The sequence below is a fragment of the Thermobia domestica genome, chromosome 12 (genome assembly GCF_964235325.1).
Source record: "Thermobia domestica chromosome 12, izTheDome1.hap1.1, whole genome shotgun sequence".
Taxonomy (NCBI): Eukaryota; Metazoa; Arthropoda; class Insecta; order Zygentoma; family Lepismatidae; genus Thermobia; species Thermobia domestica.
The window spans coordinates 45,130,232-45,156,774 of NC_137465.1; the positions used below are offsets into that span (position 1 = coordinate 45,130,232).

Sequence of the window (26,543 nt, forward strand, 5' to 3'; positions counted from 1 at the left end):
GTTTGCGATGGACGTCATGTCCTTGGGTTTTCTTGGAGTTTTCCAGTTACTTGGGGGTTCTTTATAATCTTCCACTTTTACTAATCATCTGTTTTCCTTCCGACGTAAATAGTGACAGTGTAATGTTAAATTAAAAATTTTTCTTTTCATTTTTATTTTTACTATTGTTACAAATAATAAGAACCCACAATTATGCCTTAGGCTATAAAAGGGACGGGTTATTAATAAAAGTGAATATGGTTACGAAATAATTAATGAAATAAAAATCTGGGAAGAAACGGGAGAACCCCGAGTAAACCTACAGGCACAATGTTATCCACCACAAACACACATGGCTTGGATTTGAACCAGGAACCCCTCTTATCGGAGGTGAGCGGTGTACCCTAGGTATCGTACCTTCTTCGAAATGTTGCCTTTCGGATCGCTGCAGGCAATGCAAAGACAGTTGGTGGACCGCATTTTGATCTGCGACCCCCGGGTTGCACATCTATAACTAAGACATTTCTCAATCAACATCAGAAATTGATTTGATTGAGCAGATACAAAAAAAATTTTAAAAAAAATGGTAATTTACCGAAATAATTTCATAATTTGGAAACCCTGTTGGATCATCCAAAATACTATTCGTTCTTTCTTTGGTGTGTTTTCCCTTCTCGTGGAAAAGGAAATTGAATTGAGTCTTTCAGTGCCTACCTTACCCTTCTCCCAGATGGCGCTTAAGTAGAAGAGTAAACCTAATTTCTCGTTCATCAGTCTTTCCTGATTGCTATCTGCATCCAACACCGAAAATTCAAAGCAAGTCTTTACTCGATGCTGTGATGTTCCCAAGCATTTCCACTGCAGAAAATCTCATCACATAGGGTTAGCAGAGAGGGAAGGGGGGAAGGGTGTCGGTTTTGGGGAAAAGTTCGTTTCCTGTCACCAACTTCTGGATTTCTTTTCATTCCTTTTCATTGCTGCCTTTCCTTTCCTTTCCTTTCCTTTTCTTATATGTTTTCTTATTGGTCTATATGTTTTCAACGAGTTGTTTCCATGGTCTCTTTACAACAAATCTTATTCAGACATTTATGAATTTGAAAGACTCAAATGATTTTTTTCTATTCTTACCTTCTATTAATAAAATAACTTCACTGAAAAAGCTTTTCGGGATCTAGCTGAAAAAAATAAATGGTGCCCACAAGACGTCTTTCAAACTTTAGGGATAAGGAGAAAATTAGTTGAAATGAATGAGAAATTTAACACTGTGTAAAAAGACATAATTTATACAAGAACAATTTTACTATGTAAAATGAGATATAGAGAATGTAATAATACCATAGGAGAGTCAGGGAAGAGAATACAAGAATTAAATAAATATGGCGTTATATGAAACGTGAGAGAGAACGTGGTTCATAAACATGTGAGAGATAAAAAGACATGAAATAGACTGAGAAGATTTGGAAGTACTAGAAAAGTAAAGAAGAAATATTATAAGAAAGTAAGACAGTAGATGTGAAGAGAAGAGACGGAGTAGTAATGAATTGAAGTAGTGAACTAACGCGAGAACCTTGCAAGATGCCAGCGCGGCACCGAAAAATCATTAGCTCGTGCATGGCGTGGCGGTCTCAGCGCTGTCTCAGCGCTGTATTCGTCAAATCGGACTTGTCCAAGACCATGGCACATATTGGAGGCGCATTTTAGCGGATTTCGTCGGAAACGTCACAGCACTAGACACTTGGGAGTATTTAGCTGCACTGGCGTATATACCTCCAGTTACCTTAGTTTTAGACAATATTTTCAGCATGATATAATAAGATATTGAATTATATTCAAAACATCACTTGACTAATGTTGTAATGGTCGTAATAAAATATTCGAATTTAATTTTTGTTGTTAATATGAAATATTCTTAAAGTGCCTTTCTATTTTCCTTTCAGGGACCGAGTGTTCAGACTGAATCTCAGTAACATCAGCCACTCCAATTGTGAGGTAAGTATCTGAGAATTGCTAACACTTATTTGATTCACTGATAAATTACAACAAATCGCTGGATAATACTATATATTACTTGTGTTGTTATACTAGAGCTTTGTTTACGGGAAGAAGACGATTATTATTAAAATAATAATAATTTCTCGTCATTATCAGCGGTTGTTTTTAAATATTAACGTTGTATCTTGTGTTACTTTTTATTGTTATGTAACAGGGATTGAGTGTCATCATTTTTACCAGTGATCCGGTGTAAATTTGGTGTAAACTTTTATTATCTGTTTCACATGTCGTTGTTTTGTCAGTATAAGATGCGGTGGAAGCATAACATCGTAAAAGCCTCCCCACGAGATTTGAAAATGCAGCAGACCCATACGCAGAGACTGGCACATTCATGTCGTCCTTATTCCATTATATGAAATTGGAATGGGTTACGTGGTCTTCTGGTGTGATAAAGTTGAAAGTAATTGCGGTTACATAAGGTTGATAATTGTTCACAAGTAATAATACAATTTGCCTGACATAATGTCATGGTAGAATTACAGTTTTGTCGGTATTTCGTTGTAATACTTAATGCCTGTCGTTTATTGAGTGTTAGATTAGAATCCTAAGGAAGAAGGCGATTCAAATATTTTCCATAAGCTTATTCTTCCCGAGCAAAGAACGGGCATTTCGGCTAGTACATTATAAAACAGCTACAATAAATAAACTATAGTGCTATAGCGTTTAATATACTCGTAAATATACAGTATTACTACTATACTATGTGGGAGCAAATTGGCCTATTTTTAAAGAACTAAACACTTTTCAAAATTCCAAGAGGAGCAGTTGCTGGGGTAACCATGGCCACACAGCAAGAAGTCTGTCATCCTGTGGTGTGCTCACTTTGCACTGTCCAATACTCACATTGTCCGATCGAATTCTCTTCTGCCCATTGTTTCCACACACGCACCAATGTCGTGGCGACGTACTCTGTAAGTACAATTTGGCGATGTGAGAAGCCACCTTGTTTCCGACCATGTGGCCCCATTCGAGCACAGTCCTCTGTATAATGTTGTCTCCTTTGACATAGTTACGCGTTATGACACATTTTCTGGTTGCTTGTCTACGTTGCTACTACCTGAGCCCTGTTTCCTCTTGTTGTACTACTCAGAGGATCGAACCGCGAGCACTGCTAGGCCAACGCAAGCGTTGTTCAACTGAAATTGTTATCTTCTTGTGTCATACGATTCCGTACGTATCATGTGAGCTTGGAAGTATTCCTTGGATTTTAGGATTTAGGATTTTTAGATTTCTGGGCTTTCGGCACCTATGACCATGTTAGCCCGTCACGTTTGAGGGATAACGTCCCTCGGCGACCACACCTTTCGGAAAAAGGAAGGAAGAAATGGTTGGGGAAGGAAGGAAGCAGCCTCGGACCTATAGGTTAGGTACCAGTCCGGCATTTTCCTGTTTTTTTAAATGAGAGAACCTCAGGAAATCCTCATACAGGATGGCTGCCCTGAAAAAGCTTTTAACACTTTATCGACGGAGTGCCCCACCTGGAATCGAACCCGGGAACGCTCGCACTGAAGTCAAGAGCGTTAGCTGCATTCCTTAGTATCGCTGTTTCCACAAACGTTATATATATACTGTAGAACAAATTTAAAGACAGAAAACAAATTTAAAGACAGACAACAAATTAAAAAAAAAAACTTATTACGTCAACAGAATGTGCATGCTTGAAGCGTATAGCTATAATTCGGCAATAAAATACATCTAGACCATGTACTAAACCAACACTTCTCATTAAACTAAATGAAAGAATGCACTGTGTTTGTCCTGTGTTACGGTAAAATAAATTCTTTTCCAAGAGTCGTGTCTTTACAAACTGTTCTGCCTTGCGGTGTAGGCAAGTCATAACTTCAGATTCTTCCAGATATATATTGCAGAAGTTAAAACAAGTGTGTTGATAGTATTTTCTCAGGACGATATATAGACGCTAGTACAAGACCTGAAAAGAAAGATGGCATTTTGTTCTGTGTTATTGCTTCTGTAGAACGTGACTACTCGAAGGAAATTCGTGACACTACGGAAAGTAAAAGAAAAAGAATGGAATAATAACAAAAAAATTCTCACGAATTTCTGGTCATGAAGACTTGTCAGATATTTTCTTGCTGATAAAAAAAAATCAGGTTAGAATAAGGTAATTCATATAGAAGTAATATGAAACTAAATACCTGTGATGACAGTTTGTACATACCATGATGTAGTAATAGTATGGAAATATATGGAAAATTTAATCTAAACTGATAAAGAAAAAAGTTAAGAAATGTGTATATTAATTTTCCATTTTCAACATCCGTATGCAAGTATAACAGTGTTGTCGACAAAAATGTTGCTAAGTCCCTTCAACTAAGTTAAAAAAGTCCCTGCTTTTTACCGAAAGGTCCCTACGAGAAATTTTAAAGAGGTAACTAAAAATAACTTATTGCCTTCTAAAGCAGTGATAAACAAATGGCAGTACAGTGAACGGTACTACATTTAGGTTTCGAAGTAATCTCTATCAGCATCCAACACCTTCTGCCAACGTTTCTGTAGCTGCACAATACCCTGGTGATAAAACGATCATGAATGTAATGAAGCCCGTGAGTGCGCTCCGCAGGTCTCCCTCATTTGCGAAGGATCTCCTACAGGGGTGCTGATCGAGGGAATGAAACAGGAGGTAATCTGTTGGCGCAAGGTTCGGTGAATGTGGTATATGTCACAATACCTTCCAGCCAAGATACTGAAGGGTCTCCCGGGTCTTCTTTGTCACATGTGGCTTGGCATTGTCATGCAGGAACAGTATATTCATGTGATTCACCAATGCCGGCTCCTGCCGCAGTGCACCGTGCACTCAGGAATGGCAATGTAACGAAGCAGCCTATGGCCGTTATGTAAGTATTATCCCGGTATTTGCCTAGTGTGAGTGAAAAATCGAAAAGAAATCTAACTTAGAATACCTGGTCTGAAAAATCTATTTTTTCGACCGAACCCGAGACCGCTCGTATCAGAGGTGAGAGGGTAAGCGACTATGCTACGCGTGGCCACAGGCTTTCTAATATCTTACACATGAATTCTGAAAAAATAATTGGGGAAAAGTTTTCTTTAATTTTGGCGCCCCTACCGGGACCCAGGTTTAGATACCTCAACGATTGTACCAAAATACCATGTGTTCTAGGCTGTATACTTGCCAAGTTTCATTACCGTGCGGTTAGTAAGTATGTAGGAAGAAAGTTTCTCGAACCAAGGACGGCCATTTTTGTAGCTAATGTGGCTTGGAGAAAGGGGCGATACAGAGAAAGTGTGTATGAAACGGTAACATGTATACTAGTAGGCCAGTGAAAAAAAGTACTTTCATTGTACATTAATAGTACATTAATCGTTATTAATTGTCATTAACATTCTAGACTACCATATAATTTATTGATATTAAAAAGGTTACTGAGATGGCTTTTTATTATCAAGACAGACATTAACATACAGCCAGACAAGTAAGTGAAATAATTTTTCTTCAGACTATGCTGAACAAAATAACACTGACTAGTGAGCGAAATCATGGTATTACTACCCATTCTAGACTAATACCCGATACCATATCCAATCTTGTAATTTATATGTAGCTCTTTGATATTTCATAGCAGCACTACGATCAAATTATGGTGTAATCAGGTTTATGGTGGTAATTGTAACTCATAATAAAAGTGAACAGTGAACATTATTCTTATGGTTTTTTGACATTGAAAAGGCATTCGATGGTCTACTATAAGAGCGTAATGTAGAATCCAACTTTTTCTATAACACTTTATAGACTGATTTATAATTTCATAACAAACAGAATTGTTTATGTTCAAATAAATTATGCTCTGTATACTCCGCATATACGCTTCTTGCTTAAATAATTCGTTAAAAGTAAAAGGTGCGTTTATGCTTCAAGTTACTTAAAAATACTGTATGCAGAATCACTTTCCAGTTGAATGTAAATCACTGGGAGTTCTACCAATAACAGAAATAACTTTAAAAATACTCACACACACTCGAAGCACTTTTATTATGACAGGAAACCCATGGTTTAGTTGTTAAGCATGCAATCCGTTGAGGTATTTCGCAGCAATTTGCCTTCATCCTGCTATTTATGCGCTAGTGATAGCATGTGTGTTGTGCGGGTCGCCAGCCATTCAGGAAAGGCACATTATACTTCCTGACCAGAAAAAGACCTAATTGATTGCAGAGCCAGTCGTATCAGACCGTCTCACGTGTCCTTACGAGATAAGTTGGCGGCGGTCAGCTTTGTTAGAAGTACGGCTGTTTCCAAGATAAGAGACTTGTCCAAACGTTAAGCACAGCCAAGGTTGCCAGTAGTAGCGGTTACTTTATTTAATGAAAGATTTATTCGTTACAAATACGAAATATAAGGATCAACGATTGATTTTTCAATTTTAGAAGTGGTAGTCACTCAGATGACATTATTTGTTATTGTTGTTGTTTGTGTGTAAGATATATTTTTGGAGGAAATTTCAGGTACATATGAAATACGGAACAGAAACTGGCAACACAAAGCAATTACAAAGTAGTTGATGTATTTTAAAAGAGCTGCATGAGCACAGAAGCACGAAGCTTTTGCATTTATAGAACACGACATCACTGCCACCTAATCTTTTTCTCGTTCGTTTCATTGGGAACAAACACAAGGACGAACCATGATTACATTCAAATTCACATAAGACTTCGGTTAACAGCGTTGTTACTTGATAACGAATTTCCTTCAGCTAAGCTTGTTTACGTGCACAATGGAAAAGATTTAAACCTTTTTCCATAACGTATTTTATGGTTTCCTGTTGTTACGTAAAATTATAATTTAAGCATAGTCGAATGCATATCTCCTCTTTGTATAAAGTTTTTCTTATTATTAATGGAATACATAAAAAATATCCGTATCAAACTAATTCGGTGGCTTAAGGAGCTCGAAAGTGCATTGCCGCAGAAACCAAAGTCTTTTCTTATTCCGAGTGAATAAAAATTTTTATACTGCTATTATCCATCTCTGTGAGCTCTTACTCATGCTGACCTCACATCTTGCATACCTAAAGGTCTTTTTTTCAAAAAAAATGAACTAAAACTCTCTGGTATAAACCCATTACGTATTTAGCATACATCTGACAAGTGGCAGTGATTGGGTGTCAAAACTAGGGGAGAGGCAACAATCTGTCATTAGGTAAAAGAGATATCGTAGAATGTAACATTTCTCTTGATTTTCCACTTTGATGGGAACTATAAATTTAGAATTCAAATTATAATTCACCGTTTCATTTTTATTCTACAGAATGTCCGAGAAGTCCTTGTACCCTTGGTTTGAATATGATAAATAGTCATGTCAGTGTAATTGCAGTTTGTTTAGTTAGTACATACTATAGTCGAGTACTTACACGTACGAATTGTTTCCAGTTGCTGTGTATGTGCTTTATTGTGCTGTACACATAGGCGTACTCGTCTCCATGCTCTTCTGGACACGTTGCGGAGCGTCAGGGAAATTGTGATTCAAAAGATTCCTCCATACTTTTCGCGCAATTATTCATCACTGTTGGGGCAGCAGTGGTTCAGTGGTAGAACGTTCATCTCTGGTGCGTGGGGTCCGTGGTTCGATCCGAGCTCGCCCCAAGTAGACTTGATAGTGGACAAACACCGTGTTCCTGGGTTTTCTCGGGGTTTTCCCGTTTCCTCCCACTTTCTTCATTCCACCATTGCATACATTTCTCATCATCACCGTCTCCTTTAGCCTAGCCGGGATAAGCGTGGGACGGTGGGGGCTTTGTTTTCTGGGAGTTGGCTATCCGCCCAATCGAAACTGAGGGAAATGAATTTGCAATTGCATGTCATTTTTGTGCAAGATTCGTCCTGTAGCAAATAGTGCTCCAGTGCAGCCTCCTCCTCGTGACATTTTAATTTTGCCCCCCTCGGAAAATTTTGTGGAAGAAAACTGGTATAATATGTATTATTATTTTTTTTCTTTTTTTTAATTGAAGAAACATGTGTGTAGATAAAATTTACTTCCTTTTGAAAAAAAAAGAAAAGAAAAAACGGGCAGTTCCGAAAATCGCTGCTATTCCAAACGATGTATACCACCGAACTTTCAGGTTTAGGTATAGACTTCGTAGTCTATTAGCGTATATGCTGTATCCTGTAGGTATTTTAAGTTCCATGGCTCCTCGTACCGTAATCATTAATGGTCTTGATTCCCGGTTGGGATACCCGGTCGGAAAAGTGTAAAAGCTTTTTCGGGCCAGCTATCCTGAGTAATATTTTCCTGGCTTTTCCTCATTCACACCAGGCAAATGCCGGGATGGTACCTAACGTACAGGTCCCAGGCCGCTTTCCTCTTTTCTTCGGATAATGTGATCGCCGAGGAACGTCATCTCTCGTACGTGACGGGGTAACATGGCCATAGATGCCGAAAGCCCAAAAATCTAATTCCTAATCCTAATCCTGTTTTAAATTCCAAACTGGACGATACTCTATTTAACAATTTACTTGTTTCTTTTGTGCTTCCAGCAGTTTCTGGAGAGCTAAATGCCGATTAAATTATGATCAAAAAATGTTAATGTAAATTGTACAATTATTCCATATCATATACGCTACAAATTAATATTAAGACGTTTGGTGAAGAAGAGAGCAAAAAAGCATTTTACTCTATCTTCTATTAATTTTGCTCAATTCTTTCTATATTTATGATCCTAATTTTCCATTTCGTTACATCATATTATTATCTTCTTTTGCGTTATTTCCCTGTTATTAATTCTTGACATTTCTTTCTTTCCCACATCTACTCCAAGGAAGTTTCAACAACATTCAGACTGCGCCCCTGAGATTTAAGCTTTCATTTATTCGTACTTTTCCAAGCTTTTTTTTTTCTTTCTCCTCCCCTTTTGATCTATCTTTCTCTCCAATTAAAGGAACGTAAAAATCAGGGAAAGCAACCACCCCTCTTCTTTTCGGAAGCATAACGTGAAATTGCCTGCCATATTGTGGGTTTATGGCTTCCATTTATATTGTTGAGTTCTTTCGTGTTCTCTGCATAGGTAGGTTTATATAAGGGTAGTCGGCGCGGTTGGAAAGAAGATATGAACGAACTCGAGGGGTGGTTGAAGATATGCAGATGGTACGTTCTTCTGCGTAACATGGAGTGTTTTCGTGCATGTTGGAATGTTGGTGATAGGACGAGTCCTTCTCCACCTATCCTTCAGGGTTTTATTTGCTTTTCTGTCACGAATCCTATTATATTATACAGCAATATTGTTTTGGTCTTTGTAAGAAGCAAGTACCAGTGTCAGGTGTACAGCAAGTGAAGGAGTTTGGTTTCTATGGCGTGATATTTCCTTAATTAATATTGAAACTGTAGAATTTTACTTTCATTCTATACTACCAGAAGTGACGATTCTTTACACGGGAAGAATAATTAATGTTTATGCAAAATCCTTAAAAAAAAAAAAAAAAAAGAAAATAACACATGAAATATATAACGACAGGCAAAACTTTCGGCATTACCCCTACCTATTCTCGGTCCAGCTGACATGCCTGTTGGGGCCGTGGTGGCCTCGTAGTAGAGCGTTCACCTCTGGTGCATGGGGTCCCGGGTTCAAAACCTGCTCCCGCCAAGTGAACTTTGTGGTGGACAAACACCGTGTGTGTGAGTTTCCTCGGGGTTCTCCCATTTTCTCGCACTTTCTTCATTCCAGCATTTCATTTATTTCTCATCATCACCGTCTTCTTTAGCCTAGCCGGCATAACATGGGACGTAAAACTCAAAAATTTCATTTCATTTTTTTGACATGCCTGTTCTTCATACGGAAAGAATGTAAAGATCTGAAAGGTATGAAACCTGAAACACCGAGAGAATGGCCGGGTTGTCTATCTCATAGACACTGTGATTCACTCAATTTTTTCATAATCCTCAATCCTCCTTCAAGTCGAAAACCCGTAAAAATATAGCTTCCTACACGAGTATATCTGCTGGGGGTGATTCAGTGGTAGAGCGTTCACCTCTGGTGCATGGGGTCCCTGATTCGATCCCAACTTGCGTCAATTGGACTTGGTGATGGACAAACACCGTGTGTGTGAGTTTACTTGGGGTTTTCCCGTTTCATCCTACTTTATTCATTCCACCATTGCATTCATTTCTCATCATCACCGTCTCCTGTAGCCTAACCAGCATAATCGTGGGACGTAAAACTAAAAGATTTCGTTTTCATTTTCGAGTAGATCTGATAAAAAACACACACAGATCTAATGACAGGCACACATACACATATTCTTTTATATAGTTATTAGTGAGGGTTCTTCTTCATAGAAAATCACTTTAAAATGTTTAGAAAAAACACCCTGTTTTTACTGCTAGAACGGATTAATCTTTACACTAATTTGAATGGGAAAAAATAATTTCAATAAAAAATAATAGGAAATTTTCATTAAGCTAGCCTTGCGGAATGGTTAAAGTTCCTTATCCGTGGGTCCACTGCGTATATGTACTGTACTTTCAGTTAGCCGTTTCGTACATTACGGGCTCTTAAAAGGTAGTTTTGGATTCTGTCTGCACAAATTAGGATATATTAAGTCATCATACATTGTAAACTAACGTAAGAAATAAAATAAGATTAGAAAAGAATAAGGAAATGTATCATATTTCATGAGAAGAATACCATCGCTAAGCTCACCCTTCGACATAGGAGAAAATATCCCTCCGTTCTAAAAGATGATTTTAAAACACTATGCCAGGTAGTTAGCTCTCCGTTCTTCTGGAACCATTTTCCACTTCTTTTTTCTGTCTGTTCGACTCCCCTTTTGTTCTCTGCGGCTGTAAATCTTAAGAGAAGAAGAATGAAATGGATGGAAACTGATGGGTGAATGTAAGAAGTCAGTTCCAGAAGACTTTTTCCGGAAGAAGTATTACCTTTCTGGTAGAAAAATCCCTCATTCATTCACTCACTAACTCAATACTATATGGAACATCGAGTTTCGTTCCCCCGAAGAACATATTGCAAAGAAAGGAGGAGGGAATTTTTTGAAGATTTTATAGCAAAAGGGGGAATAAAATGGGTGCTTCCTATTGGATAAAGGATTTTGTTGCACAATGAGTGTTTGGCCTGGGATTTCCTACGCTGTGTAATGATTACGTTTGCTGGAGTGAACGAAAAAGAGAAATTTCCCCTTTGTCGATTTTTTATGAGGTGTTTCCTAGAAAATGGAAATGGGAAACTGATATGATGTTGTTCGGTCAAAAACATTTCGATATACTGACGACTAATTTTGCACCTTCATATTTCATTGAAGTTTAATACAGCACGTATTATTCGTGAATATTCATGCTGGAGGCAATGGCAGGGTCCTGTAGTCCAACTCCCATGAAGACGAGATATTGTGGTGGGGAATGGCTTATGTTGTGAAATGTGATCGTGCATGGTGTTCTTGTGTACCTGTAAACTGCACCGGCTGCAAGGTTGAGTCGTGATTTGCAGTCTACGTTCATTATAGATCCAGTTCTTCATAAAGCTGATTATTAACAAGGCTGCAATACAAAAACAACGATTATCTATATAATTCTCTATTTGGAGTCCACGTTCATTGTAGGTCCCGTTCTTCATAAACCTGGGTGTTAAAAACAATGACGCAAAACAGAATCTCAACAGTTATCCATTTCTCTGAAATATTTTCTATAAATTTCCCGCATGAAATACGCAGTATATACTAAACATATATTGTATTTTAAACGTCAATAGGCTAGCCGTCTTATCTGGTCAAATGGCTAGGGCACGCGCCTTTGGTGCATGGGGTACCGGAGTCAAATCCTTTGGAAAGATTCTTGATAATAGAACGCATTACGGTGGTTCGAATTTCATCTTAAACTGTAGATCCCCGACTCATATAGCCTCTGTGCTGAAAAGGGACCCTAAACTGAAATCAACCAACGAAAATAGGATTCCAAGAGTTCCCTCATAGGTATACTTTGCACACGTGAGTTTGATTTTCGGTGGAACCTCATGTGGTTTGGATACAGCAGTAAGCTGTAGATCCTGTATCATATAATATCATTGCTAAAAACAGGCGCTAAATTTTGAACCAACTAATGAAAATAGGCTAATGGTAATCTTACAGCTACGTCTTACTTTGATAGGAGTAGAGCTGTCATGAAAACAAATCCAGATTTCAATTAATTTAGTCATATCGAAAGAATTTTGGATATTCATTGCTGTTGCCCAGGAAACGGAACGAGAAGAGAAATAAAGTTTTTTTTTTTTACGTCTCGTGTTGTGAATTTTGTAGAAGAAAAGAAGAAAAAAGAAGAAAAGAACGTATGCATCCGCCAACTGCAGCAGATTTAGCCCCCGGTCATCTTCATATCTCGTTGTTGCATAAAGACACAAAAATAAAAAAATAAAATAAACGATTATTCAAGAATCTATGAAACATTTTCTAATATTAAATTTTATATATCAGTATCATTATTACGATTTTTATGGGAAAGGACTCTAACGTGAAATTTGTAACAAAGTAATAATAATAATAATAATAATAATAATAATAATAATAATAATAATAATAATAATAATAATAATAATAATAATAATAATGTTCACACTGCATGTAACTATCTTTGCAGGATAGTCATTTCCAGTGCTAGTTTCGTGGGCTAACTTTCTGACTACGAGCACCTATTACGTATGTAGTGGACTTCCTCGCGTCGAGTGTGTAGTAACATTACTTTCACATGACTGTCGGGCGAAATATACAAGTAATTCGTGTCATGTTATAACATATATATGTGTATGTGTGTCTATGTACGTATGTAGGCGTGTTAAGGGTGCGTCTGACAGTTTTTGTCTCTTTCAAAAGAGTTTTGTGCGCCGTTCTTTTGTTTCTAGTTCAAGAACGGTCATATGTCAGTGTCAGATGACGAGTTGTCTCTTTGACTTGGGGAGTTTTCAAGCTTCAAGAATGTATCCGACGCGTCCACGTTTAATTTTGATTTTTCTTTTTTAACAAACAGGTTCAAATTTCCGTTACTTTTTGTGTATATTAACAGCTTCATCCTTTACTTATTGGTTTCTAATTAAAACGAACGCTAATGCGAGGCACTCACTTAGGCATGAGTGAGATATTCGCACATACACACTCACAAAGAACAATTGCAGCTTTGTGACACGTTCATTCGTGTAAAATTAAGAATTGTGTACTTAAAATATTTTATAGTCTGCATAAAAATAGTGTACTTTGTTCCGCAAACCACCTAAAGTCCGGCTCAAACCAGTTGACGTCTGTCGAAAGCCAAAGGTGTGCAGGAGCGATGTTGTCGGATTTCGTGTATAGGCATAACGTGAAACATTAACGCGAGAAATCAAGATACTGAAAAACAGTTCGTTCTTACAAAGGTATTAACGCTATAGTGACACATATCATAAGGGCATGCCTTTGAAATTGCTTTCTCCTAATCCAGTAACAAAGCTATTAGACAACGTAGCCCAACTCAGATTGGATATTGTGAAAAGGAGGACACGCGTTGAACGTCAGAAGGTTTGAGCCGGACTGTAACAGATCTACCCACTTAGAAAAGTTAAATGTTTCTCTTCACTCACGCTCCCACCGTCGTGACTTCCAAATTATGCTATGCATAAGTGCCCGAAATCCTAAAGAACTGCTATGTCCTTCCGTCCGTCCGTCCGCCTGTCTGTTCGACAGGTGTTAGATGGAAAAAAATGATAAGAGATATCGAGAAAGGTTTTTTAAATCATTATCCCAATAGATTGCATCCCCTCCGTTAACCCTCTATTTCGGTCCAGAAGTGGGGGAATTTAACAATTTCTGGTTTCAGTGTTTATCGCCGCAGAGCGAAAATGGTAATAGTTACCGTCCCCGTAGAGCAAAAATTGTAATAGTCACCCTGAATGTTCTTACCTTATCGTATTAATATGTTACATATCAATAAGATAAGACTGCTACATTAATAATTTACATTTTCGTGTATATTAATGTAAGTATTATAGGTATGTAAGTAATAACTAGACCCTATAAGTAAATACAAAAAAAAAAAAAAAAAACACTCAAAACTCAGACTTCTTGGGAAATAGACATTGTCAATATAGTCTTTAAAACAAAGAACGTTCCCCATCTTTGTCTAAAGAAATAGGATATATATATATATAAGAAAAAGTGCCGACATTACGAGCCTTTACGTGTCACCAAGAGAGAGGAAAGTACTGATAATGATCCAAATAATAGTATTAAATGAAAACCAAAACAATTGGAAAAAGTCTTAAGTACTTCCGTGGTAAGGACCGTGCCTAGGATAAGTAATTAGGCTATAGTCAGAACCCTTCTCAAATCTCCAAGTTTACAGTAGATAAAATGACATTTTAAATAATTTACAGGCTTCTGCAATAATGCTTGTACATTTTGAAAAAAAAAAACTACTTTTGAATTGATTTTTGTGGGTACGCCTTTACATTGGCATCTGTGCTTTGGTCGATCTGAAATTGGTCAAAGTATGGAGCCTACCAGTTTTCAGATCGTACATCATCAAACAAAGAAAGTACGGTGCAGATCGTTAATTTTGCAAGCAATGCCTTTATAGCATCGTTATTCAGTCAAACACCACATCAATTTATGTTTTGTTTTACCGTTCCTTTTCGTATATTTATTTTCATTGTATTTTCAATTATTTTTCTTCTTTTTTTTCTTTCTGTTTTAATGGGTTTGCCCAATCTCATGTGCGTTAGCAATGCGTTATCAGCGAAAGATTTATTTTCAGTTAAACCCTCCCTTGAGAGTTTCCGTGGTAATTACAAAGAAATCATCTCAAACAGTGGAATGAGGGAGCAAGCGAGAATTTTCTAAGCACAGTGGCGGCGCGTCGAGCCTTTTTAAAGAAAGGGGATATGGTGGGCGGGTGGGAAAGCTTGTAAAAGATGCAAACTAGTAGGAAGGAGTATTGCTCTCGAGAAGTAAAGGAAACGGAAATTTTTCCTTGCAGAAGAGGAAATGATTAAAGATTTCCGTACAAAGTTTTCTTGACTCCCCATTCCCAAGTTCTCCTCGCTGCAACCCCCTTATGAACCGTCGGTCGTTTATTGGTCGATAATGAACAAGAGCTAATGAATGATGGTTTTAGCACCACGACGAAGAATAACTAAAAAACACAGAAACGAGGGAGGACGGGACGGAATTTAACAAACATGGTGAAAAGAGGAAGCAAGGAATAAAGGAATTGTGAGGGAAGAGAAGACGAAAAGCTAGAGATGGTTTTTGGAAAGGGGTGAAGTTTTCCAATGAACGAAAATATTCTGTGTGCCTCTCGAAAAGGGTTGCAAATCAAACCGCAGAACAATCATGCAACGCACAACGCTAATACAACCCTTTTCTCTGCGTTTCTTCCTCCCCCTTCTCTCTCCACGAATATATACACCCAGAGAGGTATAACTTAACTCTTTACTAGTATTTGGTTGAAGTATGCTTTTTCTTTACGAAGAAGTGTTTTTTTTTCTCCGGTTACCTTTTTAAAAATTTTATCAACGCTTTACTGTGCTAACTTTCACGAGTTTTCGTTTTAAGCAGTGTTTCCAGCTGAAAACTTGAAAACTTTCAAGGCATGTTCTTAGTTTTAAATCGCCATAGATGTTTTCCTTTCCTGGTGTTGTATGTATTTGTTACATATTTGAAGTTTACGTTTTTTTCCCTCAGAGATTAATCTACATTTTAACCTAGGATCCGATTCATCTGAACCATATTGGCTCCAGATAGTAGTCATGTAACCACGACTGAGTTTCCTGATTTGTATTTTTGTAAATAGTACTGTGTTGTTCCAGGTAGAATGTGTCATGCGCATGATTTCTAAGAGGTGAGATCTTTTTTCGTAGTTCAAGCAGGAGCCCACTTGGATTGGTATACATAATAGGATTAGTACAAGAGTTATTCAATAGAAACCCGTATTTATTATTACAAAGAATCTATTACGAGAATGGAATACAATATATTGTTTATTTTTCAACGTAATCACCCTCAAGTTCTATGCACTTACGCCAGCGCTGGTCAAGCTTCTCGATTCCACATGCAAAGAATTGTTGGGGGCATGTGCGTAACGCCACACACTGTTACCTGGACTTTCTCATCATCAGCGAACCTTGAGCCATTTTCAGTGGGTTAAAAATTGATAATCTGAAGGTGCCGTATCCGGGGAATACGAAAATGGGTCAAACAGACGAACTTCAGGTCTTTGATGGTATCTAATATGACTCTAGCAGTGTGTGGCCTCGCCTTGTCATGCAGTAACAGAACGATACTGTCCATCAGACCACGACACTTTCTTGAACATCAGTACGTCATGAACAATATAGTGAGCTGATTTGATAATAGTGCTCATCTTTGCTGTAATATGACTCACTGTAATACGCCTGTTTGCCCGTATCAACTCATTAACTCTCGCAATGTTGTTCTCCATAACTGCACAGACAGGGCGTCCTGGATGTGGCGAATCTTCAACACTTCTGTCCACTCGTACATTTATGTTCGACTAAAACAACTTTCATCATATTGCACTGCCATCCGACGGTGAATTTCGATTGATTTCAACCCGTCAGCTAATAGAAATCTAATAACACCCTGCTGCTCCACGTTGGTGCAATCCTGCAAGGGTGCTGCCATCTTGTTTCACTGATTCCCAGCATCCCGTTCGCGAGGCAGGCGTGCCAGGTCCATCTGATAATAGTTCTAGGACGGCACCAAAACTAACAAAGGAGCTCAAATTTTGTCAAAGTTTTGTAGTTTTTATACAACTTCACCGGTTATTTATTGAATGGACCTTGTCTTTTGTTCCTGCTGCAATGAACCTTGAGATTCTTTAAGCACTGGAATCTCTTTATAAATAAAACTGAAGGTGATCTGTTTGTAATCGCGTCAGGGGAAAACGGTTGAACCGTTTGGAATGAATTTTTGAAAACAGGTAGTACCTACATCTAAGTGTTTTTTTTTTCATGGCACTTTAATCAAAATTTGTATTCTAATAGGGGAGGGTAGTTTAAAGTGTAAGCTGTCAAAAATAGATTATCTCACTAGTTCCTCATGTTAAAGAGATGAAAGTCGGTATATGAACTTCTTATTAAATATAAGTGGTCAAGTGTCCCAGTGTTTTCGAAAATCCCATTTTTAAGAGCGAAGGGTCTTTTCTCCATAATATTTTCCACTTTGACTATCTCATCACCACGGGAAAATGGTTGAACCGTTTGAAGTGAATTTTGGAACATTATTAACACTTAGCTTGAGCCGAGTTGTTATCATGTTATTTTTATTATGATGCGTATACTAGGAGAGAAAGGGGGTTCAAATATATCTATTAGATAGTTTCCTTAACCGTCGCACTACCTAGATATTTTTTATAGCGCGAACTACCAACGGGGGGTCATTTTGTACCCACCTGTTAAGATTAAATATATCTCGCAAAAGGAACAAATAAAAAAAAACTCGCAAAAATCTACAGTGACTGAAGTGGACAGTACACGAAATAAGACTAACAGCTATTTATTATACTGCCGTCTAGAAGTGATACTTCGATACTTCTAAATGTCAGTTACATCTACCAACTTTGTGCCCACCAACTTATAATAGCAAATTTATGAGACACAATAACTTTCAGTTTGCACCACCATACGCTATATACTTTAGCGTAACATGTTGAACAATACTTTTTTTTTTTTTTTTACAATTTTAAAGAAACGATTAGAAGAGTAGTTATGAAAAACATACTGTGGTGGGCACAAAGTACACCTCCTCCCCGTTAGTATTTCGAGGATTAAATCTATTATTCCCGTGCGAAGAACGTACATTTCGGTTAGTTTTTTGTGAGACAGTCAGTTGCGGCATATTTTTGCTTTACGATGACAACAGAAACAGCATTGTTGTTAAGCTCAGTGGAGCTATCTTCGGATGCAGTAGGGACAAATTTGGTATTCATAGCGTAATAGCGCATTTCAGTAGTATTTACTGATATCTAATTGTGTATTTTCCTAAGCATTTCGTATGATCTTCATGTACGAATAACTCTGTTAGAGGTATATGCTTTATTGCCTGTTATTCTATTACTTTATTTTGGATTAGCTACATAAAACGTCGCTACGACCTTGATTTTAAATCACTACATTTCTTTGTTCACATAAAGAAATATTGGGTAATTTCTAGTATCGAAATTAATTTTCTATTAGACTTTTGTTCATTTGTTTGTAATTGAGAACTACCGGATTTTTATGGCACAAGATGCCATTGCATATCTTCTTACATACCCAACTCAGATTGATTAAAAAAATGATAGTGATAAAACAAAAATTTAGGGAGAGAGGGCGGGAGTCTCAATCAACATGGTTCATTTGAATTGTATTTAAATGCTACAGTCTCAACGGATTTTTAGGAAAGATTGTCACCGATGCTAGTAGTGACAGACCCGCGTTCGATTCGCGGCAGGACTTATGTGGTTCGGATCCCACGTTAAACTGTAAGTCCACGTCTCATATAGCCTCGCTGCCGAAAGGGACATTTTAAACTCAAATCCAAATCCGAAGCTAGTAGCCTAGTCAGAACTTTTAAATTATTATTATTATTATTATTATTATTATTATTATTATTATTATTATTATTATTATTATTATTATTATTATTATTATTATTATTATTATTATTGTCACACAAGTCACACTAACTTGTGTGACAAAATAAATGAAAATAACTGATGGGCTTACAGAAAATTTCCCCTGATCGAATTATCTAAATACATAGTTATCATCTTCCTTCAATACTAATACTTTTACAACGCAAATGCACGAATTTAATCCCTACCAGATGGTAACATTAATTAATCTATAGACACACATTTCTTCAAATTTTAGAAATATGAATGTCTGTTCTGCAACGGTTTGCAGAAAATTTATCTTTTAGTTGTTATCAATGAAAGACTTACAAGATACATTCGCGAAGTGTCCTCTCGGGATTCGTGTAAAATTGATTCAAATGCAAATTCTCCGCGGCCCCCCAATGTGTATTGTACCAATTTTAGCGACTCATACCGGTAATTTGCATATTTATATGCCTTCATGTATCCGGAATTCAATCATACACTATTATAACGCTCGGAAACGAATTACTTTTAGTTTCTTTAGATGTAACTGGACATAAATGTGCGCATATTCAAAACAATTGTATCAAGTATTGCTTCTCTGGCACATGTTACCCACGGCAGCCATCTTAGATCCGCTACATTGGATTCAATTATTCAGATGGGAATAGATGCAAGCGACACATCAAATTCATGTACAATTTTCTAGGTAATTCATTGGTGTAATGGGTTTTACCTTAACATGTACCGTTTGGAAGGTATTGAATGTTAAATGTCAGGCACTTTTATGCAGGGCCCCGTGTGCATATGTAACCTTTTATGTGATCTATCGTTGACGAAATATTTTGTGAACGTACATACATACAAACACACGGATGTCAATATGAATATGGTAGGTCTTCACCTAAATTGGTCGCATCTAGATTTACATTAGGCATTTTGACCGCAATACAATACTTCCTTGTTATAGTATAACATGGAAGTAATAAACAATCACTTACAGAAATGTAATAAGATTATGACACCAATGTTGTAAAGAGTTTTTTCATTCCTACAGTATTTTTCAGTTAGAAATTGTTTTGGTTTGTCAACATCAAAAACGTAAGCGTAACTGATATTACTTTGCAATATCTATTCGCGAAGTGCCTAGAGGGATTTAACATGCAATACCTTCCAACGATACAAGCTATGGTAAAATTCAGTACATCAGTGAATTTCTGAGAAAATTGTACATGAATTTAATGTATCACTTGTATCTATTCCCATTTGAAAAATCGAAAGGTGAATCCATGTAAATTCATCATGGCGGATCCAAGGTGACAGCCGGAGTGGGTAACGTGTCAGAGAAGTAATACTTGATCCAGTTTGTTTTGCATATGTCCACATTCATGTCCAGTTACATATAAAGAAAGTAAAAGCAATTTTGTGTCCGAGCGTTATAGTACTGTAGTACGGTATGTGATTGAATTTCGGTATGGGTCGCTAAAATTAGTACAATACATATTGGACCGCGGAGAATTTTGCATTTGAATCAATTTTACACGATTGCCGAAGGGACACTTCGCGAATGTACACTCATGTCCAAAATGATTGTCGCATATCTATAACTGTCTTCTTGTAACAATATAATGTGATAATGATTTTGCAGGGTATTTTTAATATTGATACTATGTGTATAACCTGGAAATGTATATATGTGGTAAATTTCATAGGAAAAGAATTATAAATACGAAAATTAGAATGAGTAAAACAAAATGTTGCTAAATGGACAAGAAAGTTTTATTTTAGTTTTATTGTTCTTATTTACTTCTTATTTATAACATTATAAGAAATACCGGGCGAATTCGTTATCAAATTATATTCCTAGAACATCGTATTTATGGACATGCGACAATAATTTTGGACATGAGTGTACCTTGTCAGACTACCAATATTCCCTGTTGGCAGCGGCTTAAGCACTTTTCACGGACAAAGTCCACATCAACAATGCGTGTCACAAACATTCACTAATATTTCCTAATATATCTTAACTGATCTCCCAAAACGAAGGGACGGCGGTTTGACAACTAGACAACATTAAAAGAATATTTAAGTCTATGTTTAAAATTGACCATTTTCTGCTGAAATGTTTTACAAAATATTAGCTGGCTTAAAGGTAAATCACGTCTGTACATTTTATATCTGACAGTAAGTAGTGGTGCGTTTGAAAAAGATGCGAAGCCCATTCATTTTACGTTGACACGAACGAACGCATTGATATCACTAGTTAACAAAGGTTTTGTTACATAAAAGGAAATACCTGTTCTTAAAGGAACTTTTTGCGCTGAATTCGAATATGCACTCGGTTTTTCTCCATCACGTACAATTTTCCCGTAACAGAGGGATTTTCGGGAAAATCCCTCAAAAATTCCCCTTTTCGTTTATTTTACACCCCAAGATCTTGTCCCCTTGCATATACTAACATAGAAATTATACCTAAGTATACTTTGATTCATATTTAATAAACCCTCCAAGTTTCGTAATAATCGCTTTATTCTTTCTAGAGAAATAAATGTTTGTATGTATACTGTGTGTACTGTTTATTGCACCTTATAGTAATGCTTTCAGATCTTTTAAGTTGAGGTAAAACGTTTTGCTTTATTACCACAAACACATATATAAAATATAATACAATATAATTTACAAGTGTGACAATTTACAATAAACAATAATACAAATGTACCAAAAGGTCATGAAAAGACAATCAAAACTATCACAATATATGAAACTTCCATTGGGTTACAAAAACGTACACTACTTCCTTCTTTTGTAAGAAATGTTGCATTCCCTAACAAGACCCCAACAATAGTCCCCCATCATTGAAGGATCCCATCGTCCCTGGTACCTTTTCTCCATTGCCATTATATCTTGGTGGAATATTTCCCCCTGTTCGTCGCTGAGAGCACCTAGGTTAGCAGGAAAGAAGCTGAGGTGGGAGTGCAAAAAGTGGATTTTTAAAGACATCCTACAACCCAACTCTTTGTATATCTGTATCATGTCCTGTACGATTTCTGTGTAACTCTCAGCTTTGTTATTGCCCAGAAAGTTGCGCACAACACACTTAAATGCTGTCCAGGCAGCTAGCTCAGCACTGTTTAACTTGCTGTCAAAGCTATCATCAAGCATTAATTTCCTAATTTGGGGACCAATAAACACTCCCGCTGAAATCTTAGCATCACTCAGGTTAGGGAACTTATCTCGCAAATACTTGAAACCTTCACCAGATGTGTCCATGGCTTTGACAAAGTTTTTCATAAGTCCTAACTTGATATGAAGTGGCGGTAGTAATATCTTATTAGGATCTACCAAAGGAGCGTATTTGACGTTGCATTCTCCTGGTACGTAATTCACTCTAGGTTCCCATTCCTTCACTTCATAATGTTTGTCATCAGCTCGGCTATTCCATAAACATAAAAAACATTGGTACTTCGTGTAACCGCACTGCAGTCCTAATAAAATACCAACTACCTTGAGATCACAACATATTTGCCAACAATGGTCCTTGTAATTTATAAGATTTAGCAAAGTTAACATGGTGTCATAGGATTCCTTAATCTTCACTGAGTGCGCAAGTAGTATAGAAGGTTTTTTATTTTCATTATGTAAAAGGACAGCTTTGTTGTTGACTATTGTAAATATTCATTTTTATGTCTGTGTTTGTAGTAATAAAGCAAATCGTTTTTACCCCAACTCAGGAGATCTGAAAGCATTACTATCAGGTGCAATAAACAGTGCACACAGTATACATACAAATATATTTATTTCTCTAGAAAGAACAAAGCGATTTTTACGAAACTTTTAGGGTTTATTAAATATAAATCAAGGTATACTTAGATATAATTTCTATGTTACTATATGTAAGGGGACAGGAGCTAGGGGAATAAAATATCTGAAAAAGGGAAATTTTTGAGGGAATTTCCCGAAAATCCCTCTGTTACGGGAAAACTGTACGTGATGGAGAGAAACCGAGTGCATATTCGAATTCAGCGCAAAAAGTTCCTTTAAGATCAGGTGATTTTTCTCATGTAACAAACAAAAAGTTTAAATTTGTTAACTAGTGTATGTGTTGACTGGGAAATTCTGTAAAAGGAGTTATTCTTGTTATAGATGAAAAACTGTTGTTTGACAAACGAAGATATAACTGCTTACAATTTAATAGAATGGTGATAGAATTCCCTTTTTTTTTTAAATTTAACTTTACTGAATTACCCCTTGCTATTAAACTCGCAAATAAAATCCTTCCTGTAATGCGGAGGATCCTTGGTTCGTTTCCTGGACATATACCTTGTAGTGAATAACGTCGCAACCGTGAGATTTCTCGGAACCCCACTATTTGTCTTTCACCAATTTTTCTACCATCATTTAAGGAAGCATGATTGGTTACGGAAGCCCGTGTGGTGTAGTCGAGAGGTGTTAAGGTTAATTCACACATTGTGTGCCGTTCCCATGCCGTGCGTGGTCCACGAGGTTTCTTTTCAGACTTGACCTTGAAAATTGATGATTGGGTTGTCATTTCTAATTCACACATCATGACTGACGTGCTTATAACGTGTCCCGACAGGCCGCCTTGAAGAGAAATAATCTCAATGGCTGTGATGCTTCGGCTTTCCTCGGAGTAGGCTTACTCGAAGCCGTACGAAGTTGACCCTCCTTGCATATCATCTCGGGAAATGGTGTAGAAAGCAGTAACGAGATGGCACGGCACAGCATGCTATTTGTGAATGGTACGGCCGTGGTACGAATGGAGCATGCCAGGGGAGCGAGATATGCACGGCACTCTATGTGTGAATCAGCTTTTAGGGTGATGTTCATCGTGGTTTCGTGTTCCGCTGAAGAGTATGGGCATTTTTACTGTACTTGATTTATATGAGTTTGTGTCTCTCTCTTTGTTTAGATAAAGGTAAAGAACAAAGTGAGGAACTGTAAATACTCAGATCACCTCTGGTTCGACCCCAGGCCATTGTGTTCATGTGGACAACATTTTGTCAATGTGTTTTCTGGGGTTTTACGTTCTATCCCTCATTTCGCCAACTAAATCATAATCAGTTCCTGTGACTTATTAATTATTACCGTTCTTTTTAGCATACTGGGTATACCCGTGAGACATAAAACTCGACATTTCAGATTCTTTGTTATCACTCGACTGTCTCTTTTGTCGAGGGCTGTAGGCAAGGAGTGGCTCAGCTGCTTTCTACTACCTTCAATCTCCCTAAAACTAGATGTTATTTGCTTATATATAATGTTCAAGGGGAAGATTCAGGTTCGATTCCATGTGGGAGCTCATGTGATTTGGATCCCGCGTTAAGCTGTAGTATCACGTCGTGTATAGCCTCAATTCTAAACGAACACTAAACTCCAATTCAATCAACTAATGAAAAATATGTTCCCGTCCCGTCTTTCTTAGTTTTCTGGCTACAGGCCTTCTTTGTCGTACAGTACATAACAGGTTTAACAAAGTTCAACTTAAACTAAAGATTATTGTTTCATTTCAAATCAGTACATTAGTTTGTACCGTTCAAGCTTACTCATACGCATAACGCACTTTAGGAATGTTTTGTCGTGAGATGATTAGAATACGCAAAACAGGTTCCTAACGTTAGGAACGCTTTCAGTGAGATGATTAAAATATGCAAAATAGGTTTTAACGTTAGGAATGATTTCGGTGAGACAATTAGAATAGATAAAACAGTTTCTAACGCGTTCTAACGCTAGGAATGCTTTCAGTGAGATTATTAGAATACGCAAAACAAGTTCTAACGTTAGGAATGCTTTCAGTGAGATGATTAAAATACGCAAAACAGGTTCTAATGTTGGGAACGTTTTCAGTGAGATGATTAGAATTCGCAAAACAGGTTTTAACGAAAGGAATGCTTTCAGTGAGATGATTAAAATACGCAAAACAGGTTTTAACGAAAGGAATGTTTTCAGTGAGATGATTAGAATACGGAAAATAGGTTCTAATGTTGGGAATGCTTTCAGTGAGATGATTTGAATACGCAAAACAGGTTTTAATGTTGGGAATGTTTTCAGTGAAATGATTCGAATACGCGAAACAGCTTCCAACGTTAGGAATGCTTTCAGTGAGATGACAACATTGAGAAGATGTAGAGATGGTGCTGGAATGAACATGGCTAAACTCTATACAGAAAAGAATATCGATTATGTTCACAGCGGCCAAACTTTCGTAAATGGAGAGAACACTTAAAAAAAAACGTAGTTGCAAGAGAAAGGAGGGGCGGAGGGTGGCTTTTATTAACTGAGAATCCTCTCCACCCTCAGCAGCGCTCAAGTCTTTCGCCTCACTTTTGTCGCTCCCATCAGTTTTCATCGTTGACGATGCTGCCCTCTCTGACTTCTTTTTTTTTTCGTTTTTATTAATATAAACCTTACCCTTCTACTAGTTTTTATCGCGCCGTTTCAAAACGCTTTCCCTCCTACCATCTTCTCTAACAACTACTGAAGATAATTTGTGCGGAGTTTAGTTTTCGACGCTGGAAACGCGAAAAAGGAAATTAACGCAAAGCGGAGGCCGATTTGATCGAATGGAACAATTTCCAAAATTGTTCCGGAGCAAATTTTCATTCGTTTATTTGCAGCACGGAATAGTTGCAAAAGAGGCCGGTCTTCGTGGGGAATTCCACACAGTTATAATGTTTGTTATTTGCTACGAAAATCTTCCTCCGTTATTAACCCTTTCCATAAACCAAACAAGCTCACACGCATACACACACTAACACAAAATATATTCACTCTAGCTTTCCATTTAATTAATTTCCTGTATCATTTATTTGTTCTGTATCATATACTTCATTATAATATTTAATCAGAAAATAACATGCCTTTCTTACCGTATAAGAATTATGCGTCATAGAACTCTGCTTTGACCAATAATTACTCTCAGATATTTACAAAGTTTGCCTAACTACTTTTGTTGTTTATAAGTAAGTGAAATAGTTCGAATGTTTGGTACGCTAACAAGTAGTTACATTTATAAAGTAATTTTAAACTTGTTTCATAAAATACGGTTAAGGAAACTTTGCCAATGGTCGTAATACATTCTTTGTCAATATGATACCACGATATTATTTTACTTTCAGTAAGGCCTTAGCGAGCATTGCCTTATGCGAGAATGTGGATAACTGTGTTTATTGTCATTAATAGGAGAAAGAGAGGTTTTGAATTTCTAATTTTAGTTATTTCTTCTGAACGTATATTTTGTCAAAATTAGGAGATGGCTTCGGGCTTGTATAGTGTAATATTATATTAGTCTTATTATTATTATGTTCAGTTTTCAAAATAAGGAAGAATAAATAACAATGTCAAATGTAACCGTAAGAAATGTATAATATTTTTGAATTATATAAATCAAGTATCCGTTAATCCGACGCGTTTTAATCTTTCCCAGCTTTCGGCACACTGTGTTAAGGTAAAATCTTACAGCACGTGTATACAAATGTAATTTTTCAATAGTATAGCTAGCTTCAAGTTACTTTGTACTTTGTATCATAAACACGGTGGCTAAGCGCTTACCTCAGGTGCATGCGGTCCCTGGTTCGATCCGCGGCCAGGTGAACAACATGATGTCCGTGTTTTTTTTTCGGGGTGCTTCCGTTTCCTCCTACATTCTCATTCCATGAGTTTTTCCATCATCATTCAGAGTAGAGTAAAGAGAACTTGAAGTGGTCGGTAATTTCGAGTATAGTATCTGAAAAGTATTTTGACTGCACCAAGAAGAGGAAGTCAAAAATTGCCATATAGCCAAAGAAGCATTCAACAAGCAAATATGGACTAAGGAAGAGGCTTGTCAAGTGGAGCATTGGACTATATGGTTCAGAGACTTTAACATTACGAAAGTTAGAGAGGAAATTTGTAG

At 37.1% G+C, this 26,543-nt stretch overlaps 1 protein-coding gene across 1 annotated transcript in view; it reads left to right on the plus strand.

Annotated features, from left to right (window-relative positions):
- Sema2a (Semaphorin 2a) overlaps positions 1–26,543 on the plus strand; it is a 799,786-nt gene that overhangs the window by 532,647 nt on the left and 240,596 nt on the right. The window contains exon 3 of the mRNA XM_081733673.1: positions 1,917–1,968. Within this exon, the coding sequence (XP_081589799.1) occupies positions 1,917–1,968 (52 nt within the window). The remainder of the gene's footprint in view (positions 1–1,916; positions 1,969–26,543) is intronic.